Here is a 22,414-nt window from a genome sequence, read left to right as displayed (position 1 = left end):
ATGCCAAGATTAGTCTTAATTGAGGTTTTACAGCCTAATTATAATTCCCCTGAAAACAGGGAAATAAAATACGAAAAACAAACACAAACAAATGAACTCTTCAAGGCCTTTTAACTAAAGCAATGGGAGGAACCTAACCTCAAATCCCGCATAGGTCAGATGTGAAAATAAATCTGATCATCTTGCTGTTTTGAAAGATAACCTATACAACAAACAGATTCAGGTATAGATGATAACAGGAACATATTTTTTTCAGATATACCACTTACAGAGGTGGTGAATCCCTGCCTACCCAATTGCTGCTTGGAATGGACTTCCTGTACTCTCAAGCCTGATCCAAAGAACATAGGCCATGCTTACAAGATTGGTGACTCTATCCTCAGAAGCAGGGACTCTGAAAAAAAATTGAGGGCATGATGGATAAACAGTAAAACATGAGCTTCCAGTGTAACCAAAAGGGCTAAAATGATTCTTGGATATATAAATGGGGAAACTGAAGAAGAGTAGAGGAGTTATATTACCTCTGTTTTTGGCACTGATGCGAGTGCTACAGGAATACTGTGTCCACTTCTGGTGTCCACAATTTAAACAGAATGCTGAAAAACTGGAGAGGGTTCAGAGAAAAGCCACAAGAATGATTAAAAGGTTGAAAAACATGCCTGATAGTGAAAGACTCAAGGAGCTCAATCTATTGAGTTTATTCAAGAGAAGGTTAAGGGGTAGTCTGATCACAGTCTATAACAGGGATTGGCAACCTTTGGCATGTGGCCCATCAGGGTAAGCCCCTGGCGGGCCAGGCCAGTTTGTTTACCTGCCACGTCCACAGGTTCAGCCGACTGTGGCTCCCACTGGCCGCGGTTCGCCGCTCCAGGCCAATGGGGGCTGCAGGAAGCGGCGCGGGATGTGCTAGCTGCATGCCAAAGGTTGCCAATCCCTGGTCTATAAGTACCTATGGGGGAAACAGATATTTGATAATTGAAGGCTCTTCAATCTAGCAGACAATGGTACAAAAAGTTCCAATGGCTGGAAGCTGAAGCTAGACAAATTCAGACTACAGATAAGGCACACATTTTAGCAGGGAGGGTATGCAAACCTTGGAATAACTCACAAAAAGATTGTGATAGATTCTCTATCACTGGAAAACACAAAATCAAGACTAGATGTCTTTCTAAAAGATATGCTCTAGTTCAACCACAGCTATTTGGACTTGAAGTAGGAATTAATTAATGGAAATCCTATGGCCTATGTTATGCAGGTCAGACTAGAGGATCACAATGGTCCCTTCTAACCTTATAATCTACATATCTTTGACAGCCACTGGAAAGACTCCCATTAACTGCAATGGGTTTTGGATCAGATCGTCAATGAGGTCAGGTTCTAAAAGAGACAATCATCACCAATAATATACTCAAAAAACCTAAACTTTCACTACAGATATTGGTATAGTCCCCCTCCTGACACACACACACACACCCATTTGTCCATAGCACAAAGCCACCACCCAGTTGGTCATGACAGGTAGTTTCTGTTTAAGATGAAACATCAGGACTGGGTTCCCACATATCTGGGTTAAAATGACTTAGGAGGGTCATGTGAAGAAGCTTGCTCAAGTGTCACCTCTCGCTTTGTCCAGCTCAAACCAGCTGTATTGCTCCTTAACTTTCTTAGGAGTACACTCACTCACATGAACATCAAACAAACCAAAACCTTAATTGATTGGACCAGAACTTTGATAATAGAGTTGCAATTCTCCCTCAGCTTTAACTTAAACACAGAGGGTGAAACCATGGCCCCTTTGAAGTCAGTTGGAAAACTCCCATTGACTTCAGAGAGGTCAACATTTCACTTGAAATGATTTTCTTTTCTTCCAGTCTGCAGAACTGATGTTCTTCCACTGCACAAAAATGAGAAACAGAAAGAGTTTTAAATGATTTATTTGATTTCTCCACATGATCACAGTTATAGTTTTACATCGATAGGGCCTGTTACTACTTACAAACAGAATGCATATTAAAATGAAAGCACTCCTTTCTTCCCTGCAATTACAAAATGGGTCTTGAGCCTCCCCAGAACAGAAGCTTCTTGTGAGCATGATGTTTCCTGAAGTCTTTAACAGTCTGCATTCAAGACCTAATTCTAACAGTTTAGTACAACTCAAAGCTGGATTAAAGTTCCTAGCAGGAGATAGGTACTGTATGCAACCTCAAAGTGACTGCAGACTTATAGTAATACTAATTTACACACTATATACAATTTAAAGAATTATCTATTCCCCTTACTTGGTCCCATTTCCAACATCCTTTCCCCCCGCCCCAGATTTAATCTTGTTATTGGTTTCATTTTTCTTTTAACTATATACACAATAACTCATTTTGCAGGCAACAAGTGCAATGATATTTTACAACGGAAACAGCAAAATGCATGCTTAACTGCAGAAAACACACAGCTTCATATGGAACAGCAAGTCAACATCTAGAGATTCATTGTTTAAATATCTGCTGACTGTCTTTCAGCTCATTTTATCAAGAAACAAGAGGCTTCTGCTGCATGCAGTACATGATGGGAAAATCATTCTACACTGTATGTTTGAAGACTTTTTTTTTTTTAGCAATACAAGACATACATTATATCAGGATGAACTTTGTTTTTTTACATTGTTGTACATTTCATTAACTTAAAAAAATTAAAAAAACCCAAATACACATTTGACCATTGTCCCAGAAAAGATCTTGGTTTGTGTTTTTTGTGATCTGCATTCTTTAGGTTTCCCTTTCATTCTTTCGAATTGACATTATTACTTAGCCACATTATTCATGGGAACAGAGAAACATGATCCCCGGTAGTGATCTATGCTAATTTTTAATCAATAAGGAAATAGGACTAAAACCTTTCAACATCTACTATTTCATTTTCTCTAACAGCACCCAGTAACAGCATACTGTCATCTTCTCATTCTCTGAGTGATCTATGGTGTTCTATGCAACTATTAATCTCAGATGTATTTTGACATGTTAGGCTGCTTCCTAAAGTAGTAGTAGTAATGAGGTTCTTAAGACTTATGCCGACACCAAGACGTTTGGTTAAAGGTAATTAGTTCAAAAAAGAAAGAAATAATGAGCATACTGTGTCTCAATGATTTTAAACTATGAGAAAGTTTTCAAATATTGTGCTCTTAAAGGACCCAATACTTTTAGCTGCCACAAGATGGCCTCTGATTTTCCATATGGAATTAGTGTGCCTACTAAGTAGGCACTCACCCCACTCCCCAGTATACGTGTGTGTGCGCACAAAATCATGCACAAATGGTTTCTTGCATGTACAAAATTTATGACAACTTTTGCACGTCATCAATTGCACCTGGCAAAATTAAAACCTGGCCCACAGTGTAAATCTAAGGCTATTTGTTGTTACACCTTTCTTAAATGAACCTAAGGGGTAATGTGAAACCAAACCAAACAAATTTGAAATATTTCAGTGCTAAAATACTTAAGGCATTGCATGCTAACTAAATAACATATCTGGGGCCAAATCTTCCTCTCCATGGCACAATATAGATCTCCAGTACATATTTTGCACTTGTTCAGCACACAGCACTTTCACTGACATCAATAATTCTGCATACAGAACAAGTGCAGAAAACACAGTATGCGATGAAGAGGAGCATTTTCACCTCAGTTTTCATTAAAAGATGCGGTTTCAGAAAGACTTTTGTACCCGAATGGTATCTTTATCTTTTCTGGAACAACCTATAAATTACAGTTAGACTCTAATATTGGTACACAGGTATGAAGAAAAGCCGACATATTTAAATATGTATCCCTTTACTTCAACTAATATCAACAGTAACACTGATGTATTTTGCAAATATACAATACATAGAGTGTAGCCTCACACTATTAATGTTAGATGACATGCAGACAATTCTACTTTCCCTTATAAGAACAGTATTTTTTAAACTGCAAGGAACAGAGCCTCCGAGGGCCCAGATCAGCCCTCGTAAGGTAAGACACAGAATTTAGGATAGCTTGAATGATATTAAAAATATTTGTGTTATTCTCATTTCATGTAAGACTAATTTATAGGAGCAAAAGGGATCAAAGATATTGCACACGGGGAAAACAAACGGACAGATTTTAGCAAAAGGCTAAACTCTAGATTGCTGTATTTGCTCTTTAGGGAGATTAACAAAGTGCTCAGTTTGCAGTTTTGCTGGTATTATATCAATTGTATGCAACAGGGGGAGGGGGAAAAACAGATTAAAGATACCAAGAGTAACCCAATACGGAAAGTTCATTCTTTTCTTATACAACTCTACTGTATATTTGTATTGTTCAAATAAACAGATAGATCTGGTTCTTTTCCGATTCTTTTTACCCATCTCACACTGGAACTTCTTTTTTTTCCTCCTTCAAGTTTTGCATTTTAGCTGGTGCAGTTTTGCAGTTGTGGTTCCTTTGTTTCTACCATTTAGGTGTAAAGTCCTTGCAGTGGCTCAAAATGCTGAAACTACAAAGTATGCTCCATGTATGACTTTGTATGAGATTCAGGGAAACAAAATCTCATGTGAATTTGCAAACGGCTTGATTACAACACGAACAACAACAGCACAGCCTGCTTTTATATGATGTCTTGCAACTAATTGGAGTAGGACAGTGAGGGTTTGAGCATAAACTCAGCCTGCTGAGTGCTGCGTACTTGTAAACTAACAAATGTGATGAGTAAAAATGGTGAACACACTCTGCCGCTAGCATATGGCTATATGGAATTACACTACTAAAAAACCCAAACCAAAACCAAATAACCGCACTATACTAGATACTAAAATACACCTTAATTTTTAGAGCAGTTCCATCTGGAAACACTGTCAGATTATAGTTCATTTTAACTGAAAAAATGAGCAAAGTCATGGTAAATAGGAAAATGAAGTGACTGAGAAGGATGGGTGTTTGTAATTTTCATGTTTGAGATGAATGTTTTTGCAGTGTATGCATGCACCTTTCATATAACTCTTCATATGTGTTCATAAAATCATATGCATATAAAAGAAATGTGGATCATGTAAATTCACAGTTATCACAGCCTCTAAAGTGTCTAAGAATTTGTGTAACCAATGCTTTAAGATAACCAATGGTAAATGGTCATCCCATGTTGCTACTGTATAGTTACTGCATCTTAACTAGTTTGCTTTCCTGAAATAGCAGAGCAGTTATAATACTGATTACATATGATATTATGTTAATAAAAATAAGGATTTATACAAAGCAATATTTTACTACAACAGTTAAATACTATGTTACTTGGCACATTTTAGTAATGATTGCTTAGAGGCTTAATATGTCTAGAGGACTTTTAAATTAAAATACTGAAATGTCTGAAATTTATTCCTAGCATTTAAAGTTTTTGGTCTACTCTTTCATATGCTATTCATCTATTTGTTACTGTCCTTCTATCAAGTGTAATTCCTTGTAAAGTCTATATTGCTAGTTTTGTGGACTGAAAAAGCACAAATGTTAACTATACAGTATATATATATTTATATATATATATTTATATTACATAAAGTTTACTTACGTACTTTCATCAACCATATCAGGTCTACTTATTTTTTTGCCTATTGACAATAAAAGAGCAAGAATGCAACACTTGGTTCTGAATCACTTTTTTTTAATAGGTTACGTTTTTATTATGCATGTAAAATTGTCATGGGATTTGGTGAAAAAGGAAGCTTAACTTGTATTCAGCAAGCAGCATGTTTTCAAGGCAATTGAAGATAAGGACTGTCCAGGAGGCAGGCCTCCACTGAGCAGATAAGTAAAACCAATATTGATCACACTAATTCAAATTGTTGTATTTAGTAACAGCAAGCCCTTAAGCTTGCAGAAGTCAAATAAATTGTTTGGCTGAGTAAAAATCCACAGTTTTATTTGCTGCTTCCTTTAAGTGCCTTTATAACCGTGCCTAAAACTACCATTATTAGAAGGACAAATACTTCTAGACTATTGTGCTGATGCCACTGTGTTTGGGCTTAGCGCTGGTTGAAGTGGAAGGAGGAGCTGACTGTCCATGGTGATGCTGAGCATGTTGGGAATGAGAAGAGTGCCCAGGATGAGGAGGGGGCAATGGAGGATGGGAATGTTGTGAATGAGGGTGCTGCATGTAAGAAGAATGCGCCGCATGCTGGGAATGAGGCACATGTGGGTGGTACTGGTGCGTGTGCTGGATGTGCTGTGGAGGATGATAGTGGTGATGGTGATGATAAGGGGGTGGGTTCTGCTGCATGTGACAGTACTGTGAATGGTGAGTGTGCACTTGTGCCTGCGTCTGCCCCTCAGCTGGCCCTGCATGGTGCATGGCAGAAGGATGCTGAGAGTGTTGCTGATGCGGGATTACAGGTGGGTGCTGAGGCTGCTGCGATGGGCCAGATGGTGGATGGCCTTGGGAAGGTGGCTTCCCCCTTTTACTACCAAATAAGGAACCTAGGAGTGAGGAAGAGTTAGGCATAGTCTGGTGAGGGCGAGATGGACACTCTCGGGTTGATGTAGCTCTTCGGCGCATGTGAGGACTGCTAATGATGGACCCCTAAAAGAAATTAATAGAAATGAAAATTAAAAAAAAATCTTAAAATATGTTTAAAAGAAAAAGTTCACACTGATCCATCAAGTCTTCCTTACATGCTCACATGGGCTGACTATGTTAAGCGTTATAGGAGAATTTCTCTCTCTGACAGTTTCTCTCTTCAAGCTACAGTTGAGGCATTCATGCCCTTCTTGGAATGCTTATAAACATTAATAGCCATTATCTGGTTTCTCTTTCAATACTTTTATTGTAAAACTTGATACTTAAATTAAGAGAAATGTCACTGAAAGATAACATTATACCTGGGAATTTGTTTTAAAGAAAAAATGCATTTTAAAATACCAGTCACATTTTTCTTAAAATAAAAAAACTACATTAAATTAAACTGAAATGAACACACAGTAACAAATGTTACAGTTACCATTCCAATTTCATAATAGATTTTTTTAAAATTTAAATTTAAAAATAGTTTTTTCTTATTGTAAACCACAGTAGGGAAGGGTTGTGCTGCTTCATAAACCTAGCTCTATATTATATGTTAGATTGCAACAGTACTTCTACAACTCATTTCAATAAGATTTCTATGTGGTGATTTTCTTCTGACCTATGGCCCTATGTTTCCTACTGTTTAGCCTTGAATGGTCTATTTAGTCTTTGGAGGGTTTTTTTTTTTTTTTTTTAAGACAATTAGGGACAAAGCAGTACTTAAGCATACTGTGCTAGATTTAGACTGCAATCTACCTAACACAAACACACATACACACACACACACACAAAATAAATAAATCTGCAAGCTGAATTCAACGACATGAACAGTATATATAAATGGTTTGAAGATGAATGAAATCTCATGAAATCCACATTGAATTCATCTGTCTTATTCATTTTCTCCTCCCATGCCCTATCTGTGCAATTCCATGGTATCATGACTGCATACATTTAGCAATTTAACTAGAAAATAAGCAATGGGAATGGCTGAGCATGAAAGTCAATAGTTTTAGCTAGATATCAAACAGCATAGAACAGTGTACTGTGTAACGAAGTGCAAGTGGGCCTTCAGGCTGGGATCAGACCAAAATGGTGGCAAAAAGGACACATCATGTTCATTTAACCATGCTTGCAGGAACAGAGGGAACAAGGTTAGCTGAAACCAAAAATGGTGCTTGGTCTAAAACAAGCCATAAGTGTTTTTTAAGCTGGAATAATACAAAGTGAGTAGCCTACGCATGCATTTTATCTGAGGCAGGCAGTTATATGTTAGAAGAAAGAGAGCAAAAAAATAGGTATATAAAAGAAAGGTTTGAAATGCACATCACATCCAGCTAGACATCAGTAACTTCCTACTTACTTCCATATTGCTGTCTAGCGATCCTGCACTGCTGCGACGCCCACGCTTGCCTGCCCAGGACATGCAATACCATAGATTAGAGACTGAGACAAGACCTGGGTGAGAAATATCCGCTTCCCTGAATTACTACAGGAGCCTCTAAATGCAACTAGAGGGGCCTTGGGGGACTAATTTTATAGGGTACATTAGACTGGTATAGTAGCTACTAAGGCAGAAACTTAAAGTTTAAGGCCATAATTAAATTAAGTTTCTGTACCTAGATGTATCCTATAAAGGAAGATCCTTTTGTTTTGAAGCAACTTGTCATAATTACTGTGTTGTTGTTTTTTTTAATAATCTTAAAATATGTATATTTTAGTCTCTACATTTAGCAGTGGGGTCATAATGTTCACTGTTGGCTAGAGTTTTAAATTGCTTAATTTCCTAGAAGCAAATTTTCAAAAATGTCCATAAATCTGTTTTCCTCAAACAGTGTTGTGGGTGGTGGTGGTTTTTTTTTTTTTTTTTTTTTTTAATTATGGGGAACATTCTGGATTTCAGTGGAGAGGGGAAATGGAAAATCTCTCTCATTCTTTGAATGTTTTATTTTGAACCTCAATGGATTTCATATAATCTTCTTTCATGATGATTAAAAAGAAAACTAAACTTAATTTTTAATCATTAAAACTTAAATGCAGCATTGTATTATGGCTAGATTTTGTTTGTCTAGCTGTGCAGTGCTTTACATTTAGGTATTAAGGTTGACATAAAGTAGTCTCAGTTTTAGTAGTTGGGCCGAATTTTCCTAAGGTGGACACCAAAGTTAGTTGCCCAAACCTTACATGTGGAACCCTCAGTTGGCTTCTAAATACTGATTTTAGGAAGCTAAGTGCCAAAATACAGGATGCCCAAATATAAGATTATGCACCCAGATTTCATAACTAGGCTGCCCAGCTAATTCATCAGAGATAATATGTGTGCCTACACAGAATAGTATCAGGGGATAGCCATGTTAGTCTGTATCCACAAAAACAACAAGGAGTCCGGTGGCACCTTAAAGACTAACAGATTTATTTGGACATAAGCTTTCGTGGGTAAAAAACCCACTTCTTCAGATTCATGGAGTGAAAATTACAGATGCAGGCATTATTATACTGACACATGAAGAGAAGGGAGTTACCTTACAAGTTTAGAACCAGTGTTGACAGGGCCAATTCAACCAGGGTGGATGTAGTCCACTCCCAATAACTGATGAGGAGGTGTCAATACCAGGAGAGGGAAAGTTGCTTTTGTAGTGAGCCAGCCACTCCCAGTCCCTACTCAAGCCCAAATTAATGGTGTTAAATTTGCAAATGAATTTTAGTTCTACAGTTTCTCTTTGAAGTCTGTTCTTGAAGTGTTTTTGTTCAATTATGGCTTCTTTTAAATCTGTTATAGAATGTCCAGGGAGATTGAAGTGTTCTACTGGCTTTTGTATGTTACCATTCCTGATGTCCGATTTGTGTCCATTTATTCTTTTGCATAGAGTCTGTCTGGTTTGGCCAATGTATATGGCAGAGGGGCATTGCTGGTGCATGATGGCATATATCACATTGGTAGATGAGCAGGTGAACAAGTCTCTGATGGTATGGATGATGTGGTTGGGTCCTCGGATGGTGTCGCTAGAGTAGATATGGGGACAGAGTAGGCAACGAGGTTTGTTACAGGGATTGGTTCCTAGGTTAGTGTTTCTGTGGTGTGGTGTGTAGTTGCTGGTGAGTATTTGCTTCAGGTTGGGGAGGCTGTCTGTAAGTGAGGATTGGCCTGCCTCCCAAGGTCTGTGAGAGTGAAGGATCGTTTTCTAGGATAGGTTGTAGATCGTTGATGATGTGCTGGAGAGGTTTTAGCTGGGGGCTGTATGTGATGGCCAGTGGTGTTCTGTTATTTTCGTTGTTGGGCCTGTCCTGTAGTAAGTGACTTCTGGGTACCCGCCTCGCTCTGTCAATCTGTTACCTCACTTTCCCAAGTGGGTATTGTAGCTTTAAGAATGCTTGATAAAGATCTTGTAGGTGTTTGTCTCTGTTTGAGGGATTGGAGCAAATTCAGTTGTATCTTAGGGCTTGGCTTCAAAACAGACTTCAAAGAGAAACTGCAGAACTAAAATTCATTTGCAAATTTAACACCATCAATTTGGGCTTGAGTAGGGACTAGGAGTGGCTGTCTCACTACAAAAGCAACTTTCCCTCTCCTGGAATTGACACCTCCTCATCAATTATTGGGAGTAGACTACATCCACCCTGACTGAATTGGCCCTGTCATCACTGGTTCTAAACTTGTAAGGTAACTTCCTTCTCTTCATGTGTCAGTATAATAATGCCTGCATCTGTAATTTTCACTCCATGCATCTGAAGAAGTGGGTTTTTTACGCACAAAAGCTTATGCCCAAACAAATCTGTTAGTCTTTAAGGTGCCACCGGACTCCTTGTTGTTTACATAGAATAGTTATTTTTATTGAATTTAACTTGTTGGATATTAAACTAACAAATGTAAGAATGTTCTGTTTAGGGGATGATCAAACAAAGCTAACATCATCAGGATGAGGAGTGGTCAGCTTCTCCACACATCTCCAAAAGCCACATGCATTTCTTATTTCTCTCTCTCTTGATGCCCCACCACTTTTCTTAAAGGCCCAGTGTCACAGCAAACCTCCCTTCTGTATCGGAAGGCTTGATACAGTTCTCTTCAGAGCCTGCCATTGCTGCTGGAGAGGGATGAGATATTCCCTTTCCCCTTGCTATGGCTAAGGGTCCTCCTTTTGCAACTACTCACAGTTCTCAACATAAACCCTTTAAACTGAGATTGTGTGTTTGCAGATGAGCAATTCCTTTGGAAGAGCTCTTTGCCAAATGTTTGGGTACATTCTTTACTGCAGTTTTAGCTTGCTCGAAAACATGACTATACTGTATTGTGCACCATGACAGAGAAGTGGTTTTGATTATCTTAGGGTATGTCTACACTACGAGAGTAGTTCGATTTTAGTTAAATCGAATATGTGCAATCGATATTAGAAAGTCGAACGTGTGTGTCTACACTAAGGACAGTAATTCGACTTTGTCAGTCCACACTACCAGGGAAAGCGTCGACATTGGAAGCAGTGCACTGTGGGCAGCTATCCCACAGTTCCCGCAGTCCCCGCTGCCCAGTGGAATTCTGGGTCGAGCCCCCAATGGCTTCTGGGTAAAAAATTGTGGCGAGGGTGCTTTTGGGTAACTGTCGTCATCCGTCAGTCACTACCGCCCTGCCTCCCTCCCTGAAAGCGCCGGCGGGAAATCAGTTCGCGCACTTTTTGATCAGTGACAGCGCGGACGCCACAGCACTGCGATCATGGATCCCGCTGCGACCATCGCTGCAGTTGTGGCCGTTCTCAACGCCTCGCACCTTATCATACACCTTTCCCAGAGGCAGATGCAGAGAAATCAGGCGAGGAGGCTACGGCAGCGGAGTGAGGGCCTGAAGTCGGAGAGTAGCACAGAGCTGTCAGAAACCACGACACCCAGCGCCGAGGACATCACGTTTGCAATGGGGCATGTGGATTTTGTTGAACGGCGATTCTGGGCCCGGGAAACAAGCACGGACTGGTGGGACCGCATAGTGCTTCAGGTCTGGGATGAATCCCAGTGGCTGCGAAACTTTCGCATGCGGAAGGGGACTTTCCTGGAACTTTGTGAGTTGCTGTCCCCTGCCCTGAAGCGCAAGGACACCCGCATGCGAGCAGCCCTGACTGTCCAGAAGCGAGTGGCCATAGCCCTCTGGAAGCTTGCAACGCCGGACAGCTACCGGTCAGTCGCGAACCACTTTGGCGTGGGCAAATCTACCGTGGGGGTTGTTGTCATGCAAGTAGCCAAGGCAATCGTCAAGGTACTGCTGTCAAAGGTAGTGACCCTGGGAAACGCGCAGGCCATCATAGATGGCTTCGCTGCGATGGGATTCCCAAACTGCGGTGGGGCTATAGATGGGACTCACATCCCTATCCTGGGACCGGGCCACCAGGCCAGCCAGTACATCAATAGAAAGGGGTACTTTTCAATGGTGCTGCAAGCACTGGTGGACCATCGGGGACGGTTTACAAACATCTACGTCGGATGGCCGGGCAAGGTTCATGACGCTCGCGTGTTCAGGAACTCTGGTCTGTTTAGACGGCTGCAGGAAGGTATTTACTTCCCGGACCACAAGATAACTGTTGGGGATGTGGAGATGCCTACAGTGATCCTCGGGGACCCAGCCTACCCGCTAATGCCCTGGCTCATGAAGCCCTATACTGGCGCCCTGGACACAGAAAAAGAACTGTTCAACTACCGGCTGAGCAAGTGCAGAATGGTAGTGGAGTGTGCTTTTGGCCGTCTCAAGGGGAGATGGAGAAGCTTACTCACTCGCTGTGATCTCAGCGAAACCAATATCCCCATCGTTATTGCAGCTTGCTGTGTGCTCCACAATCTGTGTGAGAGCAAGGGGGAGACCTTTATGGCGGGGTGGGAGGTTGAGGCAAATAGCCTGGCTGCTGATTACGCCCAGCCAGACAGCCGGGCGATTAGAAGAGCCCAGCGGGACGCGCTGTGCATCCGGGAGGCTTTGAAAGCCAGTTTCAAGGCTGAGCAGGGTACCCATTGACTTTTAAGTTTGTGGACACAGAAGCTGAACTTGCCCCCGTTTCTTTACCCAGTTGCCGTCGACTATCCTCTCCAATTACATACCCCCTTCACCCCCTTCCCAAAAAATAAAATCTGTTCTGTTTTGTTCATGGACACCGTTGTCTTTATTACTGTTTTCACGGGAATGTTTTAAACCTGGGACGCAGACTGTGGCGGGGAGCGGGTTTAGGGTTGTGATGCAAATGATGCTTCTAAACTCCAGGAATGACAGGCTCCGCGATGGTGGACTGGTTGTTTCAACGGAGCCTGCCAGCCCTCCTGGCCGGGACTGCGTGTATGTGTCGGCTATGTGACTGTCTTGCAGGGGGAGGAGGGTTACAGATCCCCTGCTGCGCGGCTCTGTGATCCAGGGTAAGGACCGCTGCATAAGATCTGTAACTGCCCTCCCCCGCCACCAAGTCACAGAGCAACACCACCGCCCCCACCACACAGAACATGAAAACCACCTCCCAGACTGACCAGGATAACTAGTCACTGCACTGTATATGTGCCCTGCTGCTGCACCTGCCCCCTGCTAAAGGTGACTGTCCTGTCCAATGACCAAGGCCCTTCCCCCCCCTCCAGACAGACTCCCCTCCAAAAGAAGAGGATGGAAACAGAAATGAACAGAAACGTATTCTTTATTAACAACCGCACATGGAACGGGGGGGTGAAACTTGGACGGGGTCTTGTGTGAGGCGGGTAGGAAAGGACTTTTCAAATTTTGGGGAATGAGAGCCTTCTAGTGGTAGAGCAGTCCGCAGGGGTGGAGTGAAATTTTTCCCGGCCCCTTCCACCCCTCCGTGTTTGGACTTTGGGTGAGGGGGGTATGGGACTTGGTGGCGGGGCAGGGCAGTTACAGAGAGACTGCAGCGGGGCTCTCTCCTCCTGCCTCCGGTCCTGCAGAACATCCACAAGGCGGCGGAGCGTGTCCGTTTGCTCCCTCATTAGTCCAAGCAGCGTTTGAGTAGCCTGCCTGTCCTCCTGTCGCCACCTCTCCTCCCGTTCAATGTTTGCCCGGTGCATTTGGGACAAGTTCTCCCTCCACTGTGTCTGCTGGGCTGCCTGTGCTCGGGAGCATTCCATTAGTTCAGCAAACATGTCTTCCCGTGTCCTCTTCTTCCTCCTCCTAATGTGCGCTAGCCTCTGGGCAGATGTGGCTGTGGGAATTGGAAAAAGGGAGTGAATTCCTGAGACAGAGCAATGTATCTGTGAACAGAGAACATAGTCTTTCTCTGTGAACAAGACCATGCAGAGCACCTATCACACGCGCACTGAGGACAAGGTCGAATTTTCGGCCCTCGCCTACAGTGCCTGCGGTCTTGCTGTGGCGAGCTGAGGAGCAGGGCAGGACACCGGACTTTGTCTAGATGGCAAACATGGTAAGCCGTAGACTTGTGGCCGCTTAAAACTTTAAGAGTGGCACTGGCCTCCTTTCACATAGAAAGCAATGCGAGTCTCTGCTGGCAGCAATCCTGCAAGCATGAACTCTGGCCCTGTCCCAGCCCCTCGCGGCTGTAAACCGCGTGGCTGTAAACCGGCGGTTGCAGTTCTGTAAAGGGACGGGCAAGCAGTCCCAATACTAACTTTCCCCTACCTAATTCACAGCAGGGAGTCATGCCTGACATCACCCTCCTGAAGGTCTCCGAGAGCCAGAAGGAGAAGATGCTCCGGGACAGCCTGCAGAAACCGGGGCCATTTGCTGCACTGCTGTGCAAGGCCATGATCCCGGAGTACCTGCTGGCGTTGTGGCAGGGAAACGTGTCCTACCACGGGGGGCCTAATAAGCTGTCCCTGCCCAGGAACCTGCTGATGAGGCTTGAAAAACACCTGCAGGAGGTGTATGAGGAGTTCTCCCCGGAGGATGTCGCCTCGATCCCCGGTTACATTGACCAGTTCTTGGCTTAGGTGCCCTTGGAGGGACAAATGACTGCAGGGTTTTGGGCACTATAATCATGAAGCGGACATTGTGAGATTTTTTTAAAATGGTTCGGACTATATATTGAGGCGCCCAAAGACGGAGTAATCATGATACACTTTGCACTGATTCCCCTTTTGTTTGACTTTCCTGTTTACATGTTTTTAAGCACTTTACCCACTGTTAATATTTTCAATCTTCCTGTTTTGTTGCAAATAAATGTTTACATGTTTTAAAGCACTTTAGCTACTGTTAATATTTTAAATATGCCAGTTATGTTGTAAATAAATGTTTGGATATTTAAAACACTTACTGCTTGATCCTTCCCCTGAATCTGTGTCTGGGGTAACGGCTGGGGAGGGTTGGTAGGGGATCTCTGTCAGGGTGATGAAGAGCTCCTGGCTGTCGGGCAAATCAGCGTTGTAAGCGCTGTCTACTGCCTCGTCCTCCTCATCTCCTTCCTCCTCTTCCCCGTCCGCTGAGGAACCGGCCGCGGACAATATCCCATCCTCAGAGTCCACGGTCAGGGGTGGGGTAGTGGTGGCGGCCGCACCTAGGATGGAATGCAGTGCCTCGTAGAAACGGGATGTGTGAGGCTGGGATCCGGAGCGTCCGTTTGCCTCTTTGGTCTTCTGGTAGCCTTGTCTCAGCTCCTTGATTTTCACGCGGCACTGCGTTGCATCCCGGCTGTAGCCTCTCTCTGCCATGGCTTTAGAGATCTTCTCATAGATCTTTGCATTCCGTCTTTTGGAGCGCAGCTCGGAAAGCACGGACTCATCTCCCCACACAGCGATGAGATCCAAGACTTCCCGATCCGTCCATGCTGGGGCCCTCTTTCTATTGGATTGCACGGCCATCTCTGCTGGAGAGCTCTGCATCGTTGCCACTGCTGCCACTGCTGCTGAGCTCGCCACGGTGTCCAAACAGAAACTGCGCTTCAAACTGCCCAGACAGGAAAAGGAATTCAAATTTTCCCGGGGTGTGGCTGGTCAGAGCATCCGAGCTCGGACTGCTGTCCAGAGCGTCAACAGAGTGGTGCACTGTGGGATAGCTCCCGGAGCTATTACCGTCGATTTCCATCCACACCTAGCCTAATTCGATATGGCCATTTCGAATTTAGCGCTACTCCTCTCGTTGTGGAGGATTACAGAAATCGATTTAAGGAGGGCTCTATGTCGAACTAAATGGCTTCGTGGTGTGGACGGGTGCAGGGTTAATTCGATATAACGGCGCTAAATTCGACATAAAAGCCTAGTGTAGACCAGGCCTTAGAATTCTTATTGCCTAGTCAGGGGGTGAATTTTGCTCTTTATTGGTAGTAATGGTGCTGGTTGTGAGAGTCAAATCACTCCTGTTAGCCAATCCACAATCCTGAAGGAAGATACCCATCTCCCCATTCAATGGTGAATATTATGCTGGCATAGGTGAATAAAAGTGGCCAGAGATGAAGGAACATAGAAAAACCTAAGGTCTCCCACTGAAGGTAAAGCAGGAGTGAAAACGTTCAGATATCACAGTGATGAATGCAGTATATGTGGACAGACGGGTGAGCATCTGTCTATGTACCTAAGATGACTGTGGGCAAAGGAATACTAGCAGAAAAAAGTGAAATCATATTTGTGACATCTATAATAATCCTCATATGATCACAGCTAGTACTGTACAGTAAAGAGGAAAGACGTCGTTTCTAAAAAACAAAGCGAAACAGGTTCACTATGGACTGTAGACAGACAATCAGAAATGGAAATGACCTATTAGATCCTACAGAGTATTCTCCTTGCCAATGTAGGATCATTTTATTACAAACTATTCTTCAGTGCTACATCCATCCCAGCTTAAAATGTGTTCTTTGAGCTGCAGTCTTCAAAAGGCATTGCAGGGAAATGGTAAGTCCAGGATAGAAGGAGCTTATTCAGCTGTTCTGTATAGCATAATCCTACACTAGAATGATTATTAGCTGCTGTGCTATAAAACCAGGTGGTGTTTACCAAATTTATGACTAATTGTGCTCAGCAAGTTGTTTTTTTACTTTAAATATTTTTGAAGGTCGTTATACAACATAGTTTCTCATTCCTCTCTTTGTAAAATTAAATTCCAGCTCTCTTTCCTCTTCTTCGAAAGTTATCTTGTTGTTCCCTTAACCAATTCACAGCTGTCGTGGTTGGTAATGGACTGGGATAGGTTGTATGCTGCTACAGAGTAAGCATCACTAAGGTGCACTACTGCAACACACCTCCACATGTACAAACAAGGTCATATTAAACTTGATAAACTTGAAACAGTTAGAAATTAGAATATCCTTACAGAGACTTGCAAATTCTGTGAGCTCTTACAGGGAATCATGAATGAAAATCCATCGTGTCCTTGCAGAAATTGACCTTACAGATATGCAGAATGTTATAGGAAATGTTAAATATTTCAGTTGTCACTACTGTACTGTACTTCTTGGGTCTATCTGCTCTATGCCAATGAGAGGCATACTGAGATCAAGGGCACTTCTTGTGATTCAGTTTGTGATTCTTGGCTAAAATAGTTTGGAAAAGGATTCAAATTATGTTTTTAGTAAAGCAAACTATTTTAACAGCCATCTACCAAATAATGAGTCACTGTACTAGCTTCAGCATGTTGTGAAAGTGGTATTCATGAAAGTGGAACCTGTTGCCATCCACCCTGATTGAATTGGCCTCGTTAGCACTGACCCTTGACTTGGTAAGACAACGCCCGTCTTTTCATGTGCTGTATATTTATACCTGCCTACTGTATTTTTCACTCCATGCATTTGATGAAGTGGGTTATAGCCCACGAAAGCTTATGCCAAAATAAATTTGTTAGTCTCTAAGGTGCCACAAGGACTCCGTGTTGTTTTTGTTGTCACCTAGTTATCCAGAGGCCAGGCATGACACAAGCAGAGGTAGTTCAAAATGCCCAATACTACCTCATCGATGTGCCTCAATCATAATCTGGAAGGACCACTTCTACGGGTCTTTTAATCCTGTCTTTTGGTTGAGGCATGCAATTATGGTCTTGACCACTTGTGATCATTAAAAAACTCCTGGCTCTCTTCACATGAGGAGCGTTATCCTTGGCACATTGGTCAAATTCAGTGCAGGATGTAATTACATAGAGCAGAGAAGTGAATAATTTCCCCTCTATAAACCAGTGTAGTGGTGTTGGCTATATTTCAGGGTGAATGTGTGGGTGATCTCTGCATATATATATATATTTTATTTATTTATTTATTTATTTAGCAGAATGTTTTGGGTATTTACATAAACACAAGGTTCCGGATTTTTTCATAAGAATCCACTTGGTTAAAAATGGGGTATATGATGGGAATCAATAGAAGCAGGCTATGGTACATATATCCAGAGACATGTACCATGCCAGGCATCACTAACATCCAATGGAGGCAGAAGGAAGATGACAATGAAAGCAAGGAAAGAGGAAAATTGTGGCATTCAGGTCCGGTATCTCCCCTACACCACTTTCTCTGTGGGAGCAGATTCAACCCTTCTACTCCCCTGGAGATCTTGACTGCTAAGGCAGGAGAAGAGCTCTAATGTCTCATACCCCAAATAGCATTCGTTTTGCCTCCTTCCACCTCAGCCCAAGGGAGAAGAGTGAGTAGAGAGAAATTTTTAATCTCCCCCAGTATCATGTGGATGAGAGCCTGAACCATTCCCTTGAAGACTCCTCCTACTGGTGGGTAAGGGTTCTGCAGCTGCATGAAGTCTGCTTCTGTATATGGAACATATGGGGTAGTGAAGATCCCCGCAGTCTTTCCCCAGAGAGTAAACTCTGGGCAAGAGGAAAATTGGAAAATACTACAAAGGATTAATAAAAAAATCATATATTGGGTTCATGGGCAGGAACAGTGTAAAAAAAAAAAAAAAAGACAACCAATGAAGTTTGGGGAAATATACAAGAAGCACAGGGACTATTTTTATACTTGGGCTATATTTTACTGTTTCTGGCCCTTAATGCTAGTCAATACTCATATTATTACAGTATAAGTATTGGGGATATTTGCTGAGACTACCAGAAACAGTGCCCGCTTGCAGCTGTAGTAACAATAGCCTTGCACTTCTGTAGCACTGTCTCAAAGCATGTTACCAACAGGAGAGCATCAAACTTCACCACACCTCTGGAAGGAAAAAGACAGTTACCTTTTCCGTAACTGGTGTTCTTCGAGATGTGTTGCTCATGTCTATTCCACAATAGGTGTGCGTGCTTGCCATGTGCACTGGTGCCGGAAGTTTTTCCCCTAGCAGTACCCGTAGGGGGGGAGCGCCCCCGTGACCCTGGAGTGGCACCCTGCCTGGCGCAGTATAAGGGGAGCTGCGCGCTCCGCCCACCCTCAGTTCCTTCTTGCCAGACAACTCCAACAGAGGGGAAGGAGGGTGAGATGTGGAATAAACACGAGCAACACATCTCGAAGAACACCAGTTACGGAAAAGGTAACTGTCTTTTCTTCTTCGAGTGATTGTTCATGTGTATTCCACAATAGGGGATTCCAAGCTATATCTGTTGGAGGTGGGTAGGAGTTCACAAGTTCCCAGGACGGAGTACAGCCCTGCTGAACCTGGCGTCATCCCTGGTCTGGGGGACAATCGCATAGTGCGAGGTGAACGTGTGAACCAAAAACCACATGGCGGCCCTACAAATGTCCTGGATGGGGACATGGGCCACGAAGGCAGCCAACGAGGCCTGCGCCCGAGTCAAGTGTGGCCTCACAATGGGTGGCGGGGGGACACGCGCCAGCGCATAACAGGAACGGATGCACGAAGCGATCCAACTGGAAAGCCGCGTAGTGGAAATCGGTTAGCCCCTCGCGCGCTCGGCCAAGGAGAAGAACAGTTGCGAGGACTTTCTGAACGGCTTAGTCCGCTCGAGGTAGAAAGCCAGAGTCCGCCGCGCATTGAGCGTGTGGAGACAGCGCTCCTCACTGGACGCATGAGGCTTGGGGCAGAGGACCAGTAGAAAAATGTCCTGACCCATATGGTAGGCGGAGACCACCTTCAGGAGGAACGCGGGGTGTGGGCGGAGCTGAACCTTGTCCTTATGAAAGACCGTGTACGGTGGCTCAGAGGTCAGGGCCCTGAGCTCTGAGACTCACCTGGCTGACATGATTGCAACCAGGAAGGCCACCTTCCACGAGAGGTGAGACCAGGAGCACGTGACCAGTGGTTCAAATGGGGGCCCCGTGAGATGAGCCAACACCAGGTTTAGGTCCCACTGTGGGACCGCGGGTCTAGAATACGGAAAAAGATCGTCCAAACCCTTAAGGAACCGGCCAGTCATAGCATGGGAAAATACCGTGTGCTCTTGCACTGGTGGATGGAAGGCCAATATGGCTGCCAGGTGCACCTTGACTGATGAGGGCGCCAGGCCCTGGGGCCTCAAGTGGAGGAGGTAATCAAGGATAAGCTGGATCAGTGTGGTCACTAGGTTGGGCTGGAGGAGGCAGCCCTGGTCCTGAGAGACCAGGTCCAGGCGGAGCGGCAATGGCCATGGCGGAGCTACCGCCAGGCCTGTGAGGGTCCCGTACCAATGCTGCCTGGGCCACGCCGGGGCAATCAGGAGGACCCGCGCCTTTTCCGACTATCTTCTCCAGGACCCTGCTGATTAGGGGAACGGGGGAAAGGCGTAAAGAAGCCGGCCTGACCAAGACAGGAGAAAGGCATCGGAGATAGCGCCCCTCCCCAGGCCCCCCCGGAGCAGAACCGGGGGCATCACCGGTTCTGCCGAGTCGCAAATAGGTCCACCTGGGGAGTTCCCCACCTTCGGAAGAGCCAGTGGGCCACTTCCGGGTGGAGGGACCACTCGTGTTGCGAGGAAAAGTCCCTGCTCAAGCGATCCGCCCTCTCATTCCGGGTGCCCAGTAGGTGGAAGGCCTTCAGGTGGATGTCGTGGGCTATACAAAAGTCCCAAAGCCTGAGGGCTTTGCAGCAGAGGGCAGAGGATTGGTCTCCGCCTTTCCGGTTGATATAGAACATCCAGGCCGTGTTGTCCATGAGGACCTTGACTACCTGGCCCTCCAGGTGTAAGCGGAGGCCATACACGCCAGTCGCACCATCCTGAGCTCCTTGACGTTTAGGGTCAGGTCTTGAGCCGACCTCAGGCCTTGGGTCTGAAAGTTCCCCACATGGGCCCCCCAACCCAGGTCCGACACATCGGACACCAGCTCCAGTGTCGGGGCCCTGTCCTGAATGGGACCCCTTGGAGCATGTTGTTTGGGGTGAACTACCACCATAGGGAGGCGATCACAGAATCTGGTACGGTGAGGACCTTGTCCATCCTGTCCGTGGCCTGGGAGAACTTTGAGGCCAACCAGAGCTGGAGGGGCCTCATCCTGAGTCTGGCATGACGGACCACGTACGTGCACGCCGACATGTGACCCAAGAGTTGCAGGCAAACCCTGGCAGTTGTCACCGGGAACCTTGTGACCGAGTCGATCAGACCTTTCAGGGTCTCAAATCGGTCTGGCAGGAGAGAGGCCCTGGCCGACACTGCATCCAGGAGCGCCCCGATAAACTCTATGCATTGAACCGGGACTAACGTGGACTTGGTGTTGTTTACCAACAGGCCCAAGGCGGTGCACGTGGATAGGAGGAGCATTGCGTGACCCCTCACCTGCGACTGGGAGGTGCCCTTGACAAGCCAATCATCCAGATAGGGAAATATCTGGACCCCCTGGCGCCTGAGGTAGGCCACTACCACCAACATGCATTTTGTAAACACCCTGCGGGCAGTGGGCAGACCAAATGGGAGGACCGTGAATTGGTAGTGATTCTGTCCCACCATGAAACGGAGGAAGCACCTGTGCCCCTCGAATATGTGAATGTGGAAGTACGCATCCTGCAGATCGAGGGCAGCGTACCAGTCCCCGGGATCCAGGGAGGGGATGATGGAGGCCAGGGAGACCATGTGGAACTTGAGCTTCACCATGTACTGGTTCAGACCTCGGAGGTCCAGGATGGGCCTGAGCCCCCCTTTGAGTTTCGGGATAAGGAAATAACGGGAGTATTACCCCTTGCCCATGAACTCCTCGGGTGCCGCCTCTATCGCTCCTAGTCCTAAGAGCCACCCCACCTCCTGCTCGAGCAGAGCTTCATGCGAAGGGTCCCCCAAGAGGGATGGGAGCAGGGCGTGGTTGGGTGGTGAGGAAGTAAACTGGAGGGTGTAACCCCAGGAGATGGTGTTGAGGACCCTTCGGTTGGAGGTCAGCCGCGACCCCTCTGGAAGGAAAGCACACAACCGGTTGGAGAAGGGAAGCTTTATTGGGGGTGGATCTCTGATGAGGACTGGAGGGATGCCCCTGAGCGTCCCGTCAAAAATGCCTTTTCCCTGCCTGCTTGCCCTTGGAGGACCCAGGCTGGGGGGCAGGTCGAGACTGCCTCTAAGGGCGTCTCTTATAGTCCCACTGCTTCTTATGGGCGGCCTCGTACTTTGGGGCCTGAAGTCCTCCTGTGGGATGGAGGGGAGCGGGGCCGCAATCGCCTCCTCAGGGCAGGGCAAAGAGGCCATGCGGTGCTCTGGGTGTCGACCGGCACTGGAGGGTTCACCACCTGGTCGGACTCCAGGCACGGTGCAGAGGACATACGTCCCACTGACTCCTTTCTCAGGGGTCTGGAGAGCGGGGCTGACAGTGCTTCCAAAGCTCTGACCACAGAGCGAGATCCCACTGGGGGCTCTGCCGAAGGCCATGGTGCCCACTGGTACCATTGGGCCAGCCATGACGCTCGGTGCCACTGCACCTGCTGTGGCACTGGTGGGGCCAGCTGTCCAGGCTGGTTGGCATGGCCCATCGAAGGACTGCCATGAATGGAGACCCAGCTGGTGTAAGATCTGCTGCTGTCTCTGGACTGGGAGGAGCAGCAGTGCCGGGATCTACGATGGCCACGGGACCACGATCTTGACGTGGAG

General features: G+C 45.3%; 1 protein-coding gene across 5 annotated transcripts in view; it reads right to left on the bottom strand.

Annotated features, from left to right (window-relative positions):
• Positions 1-1,918: 1,918 nt before the first annotated feature.
• Positions 1,919-22,414, bottom strand: part of IQSEC1 (IQ motif and Sec7 domain 1) — a 275,684-nt gene continuing 255,188 nt past the window's right edge. For 4 of the 5 annotated variants that reach the window (XM_029912583.1, XM_024208800.3, XM_026656717.2 and 1 more), the window contains 2 exons: positions 7,925-7,974; positions 1,919-6,579 (listed from right to left, as the gene is read on the bottom strand). In XM_029912583.1, the coding sequence (XP_029768443.1) occupies positions 5,992-6,579; positions 7,925-7,974 (638 nt within the window). In that variant the 3' untranslated portion in view covers positions 1,919-5,991. The remainder of the gene's footprint in view (positions 6,580-7,924; positions 7,975-22,414) is intronic. The other variant, XM_026656720.2, reaches the window with a different exon arrangement.

The sequence above is a fragment of the Terrapene carolina genome, unplaced genomic scaffold (genome assembly GCF_002925995.2).
Source record: "Terrapene carolina triunguis isolate 2854851 unplaced genomic scaffold, T_m_triunguis-2.0 Scaffold232, whole genome shotgun sequence".
Lineage (NCBI taxonomy): Eukaryota > Metazoa > Chordata > Testudines > Emydidae > Terrapene > Terrapene triunguis.
This window is presented reverse-complemented; position numbering and strand designations above follow the sequence as displayed.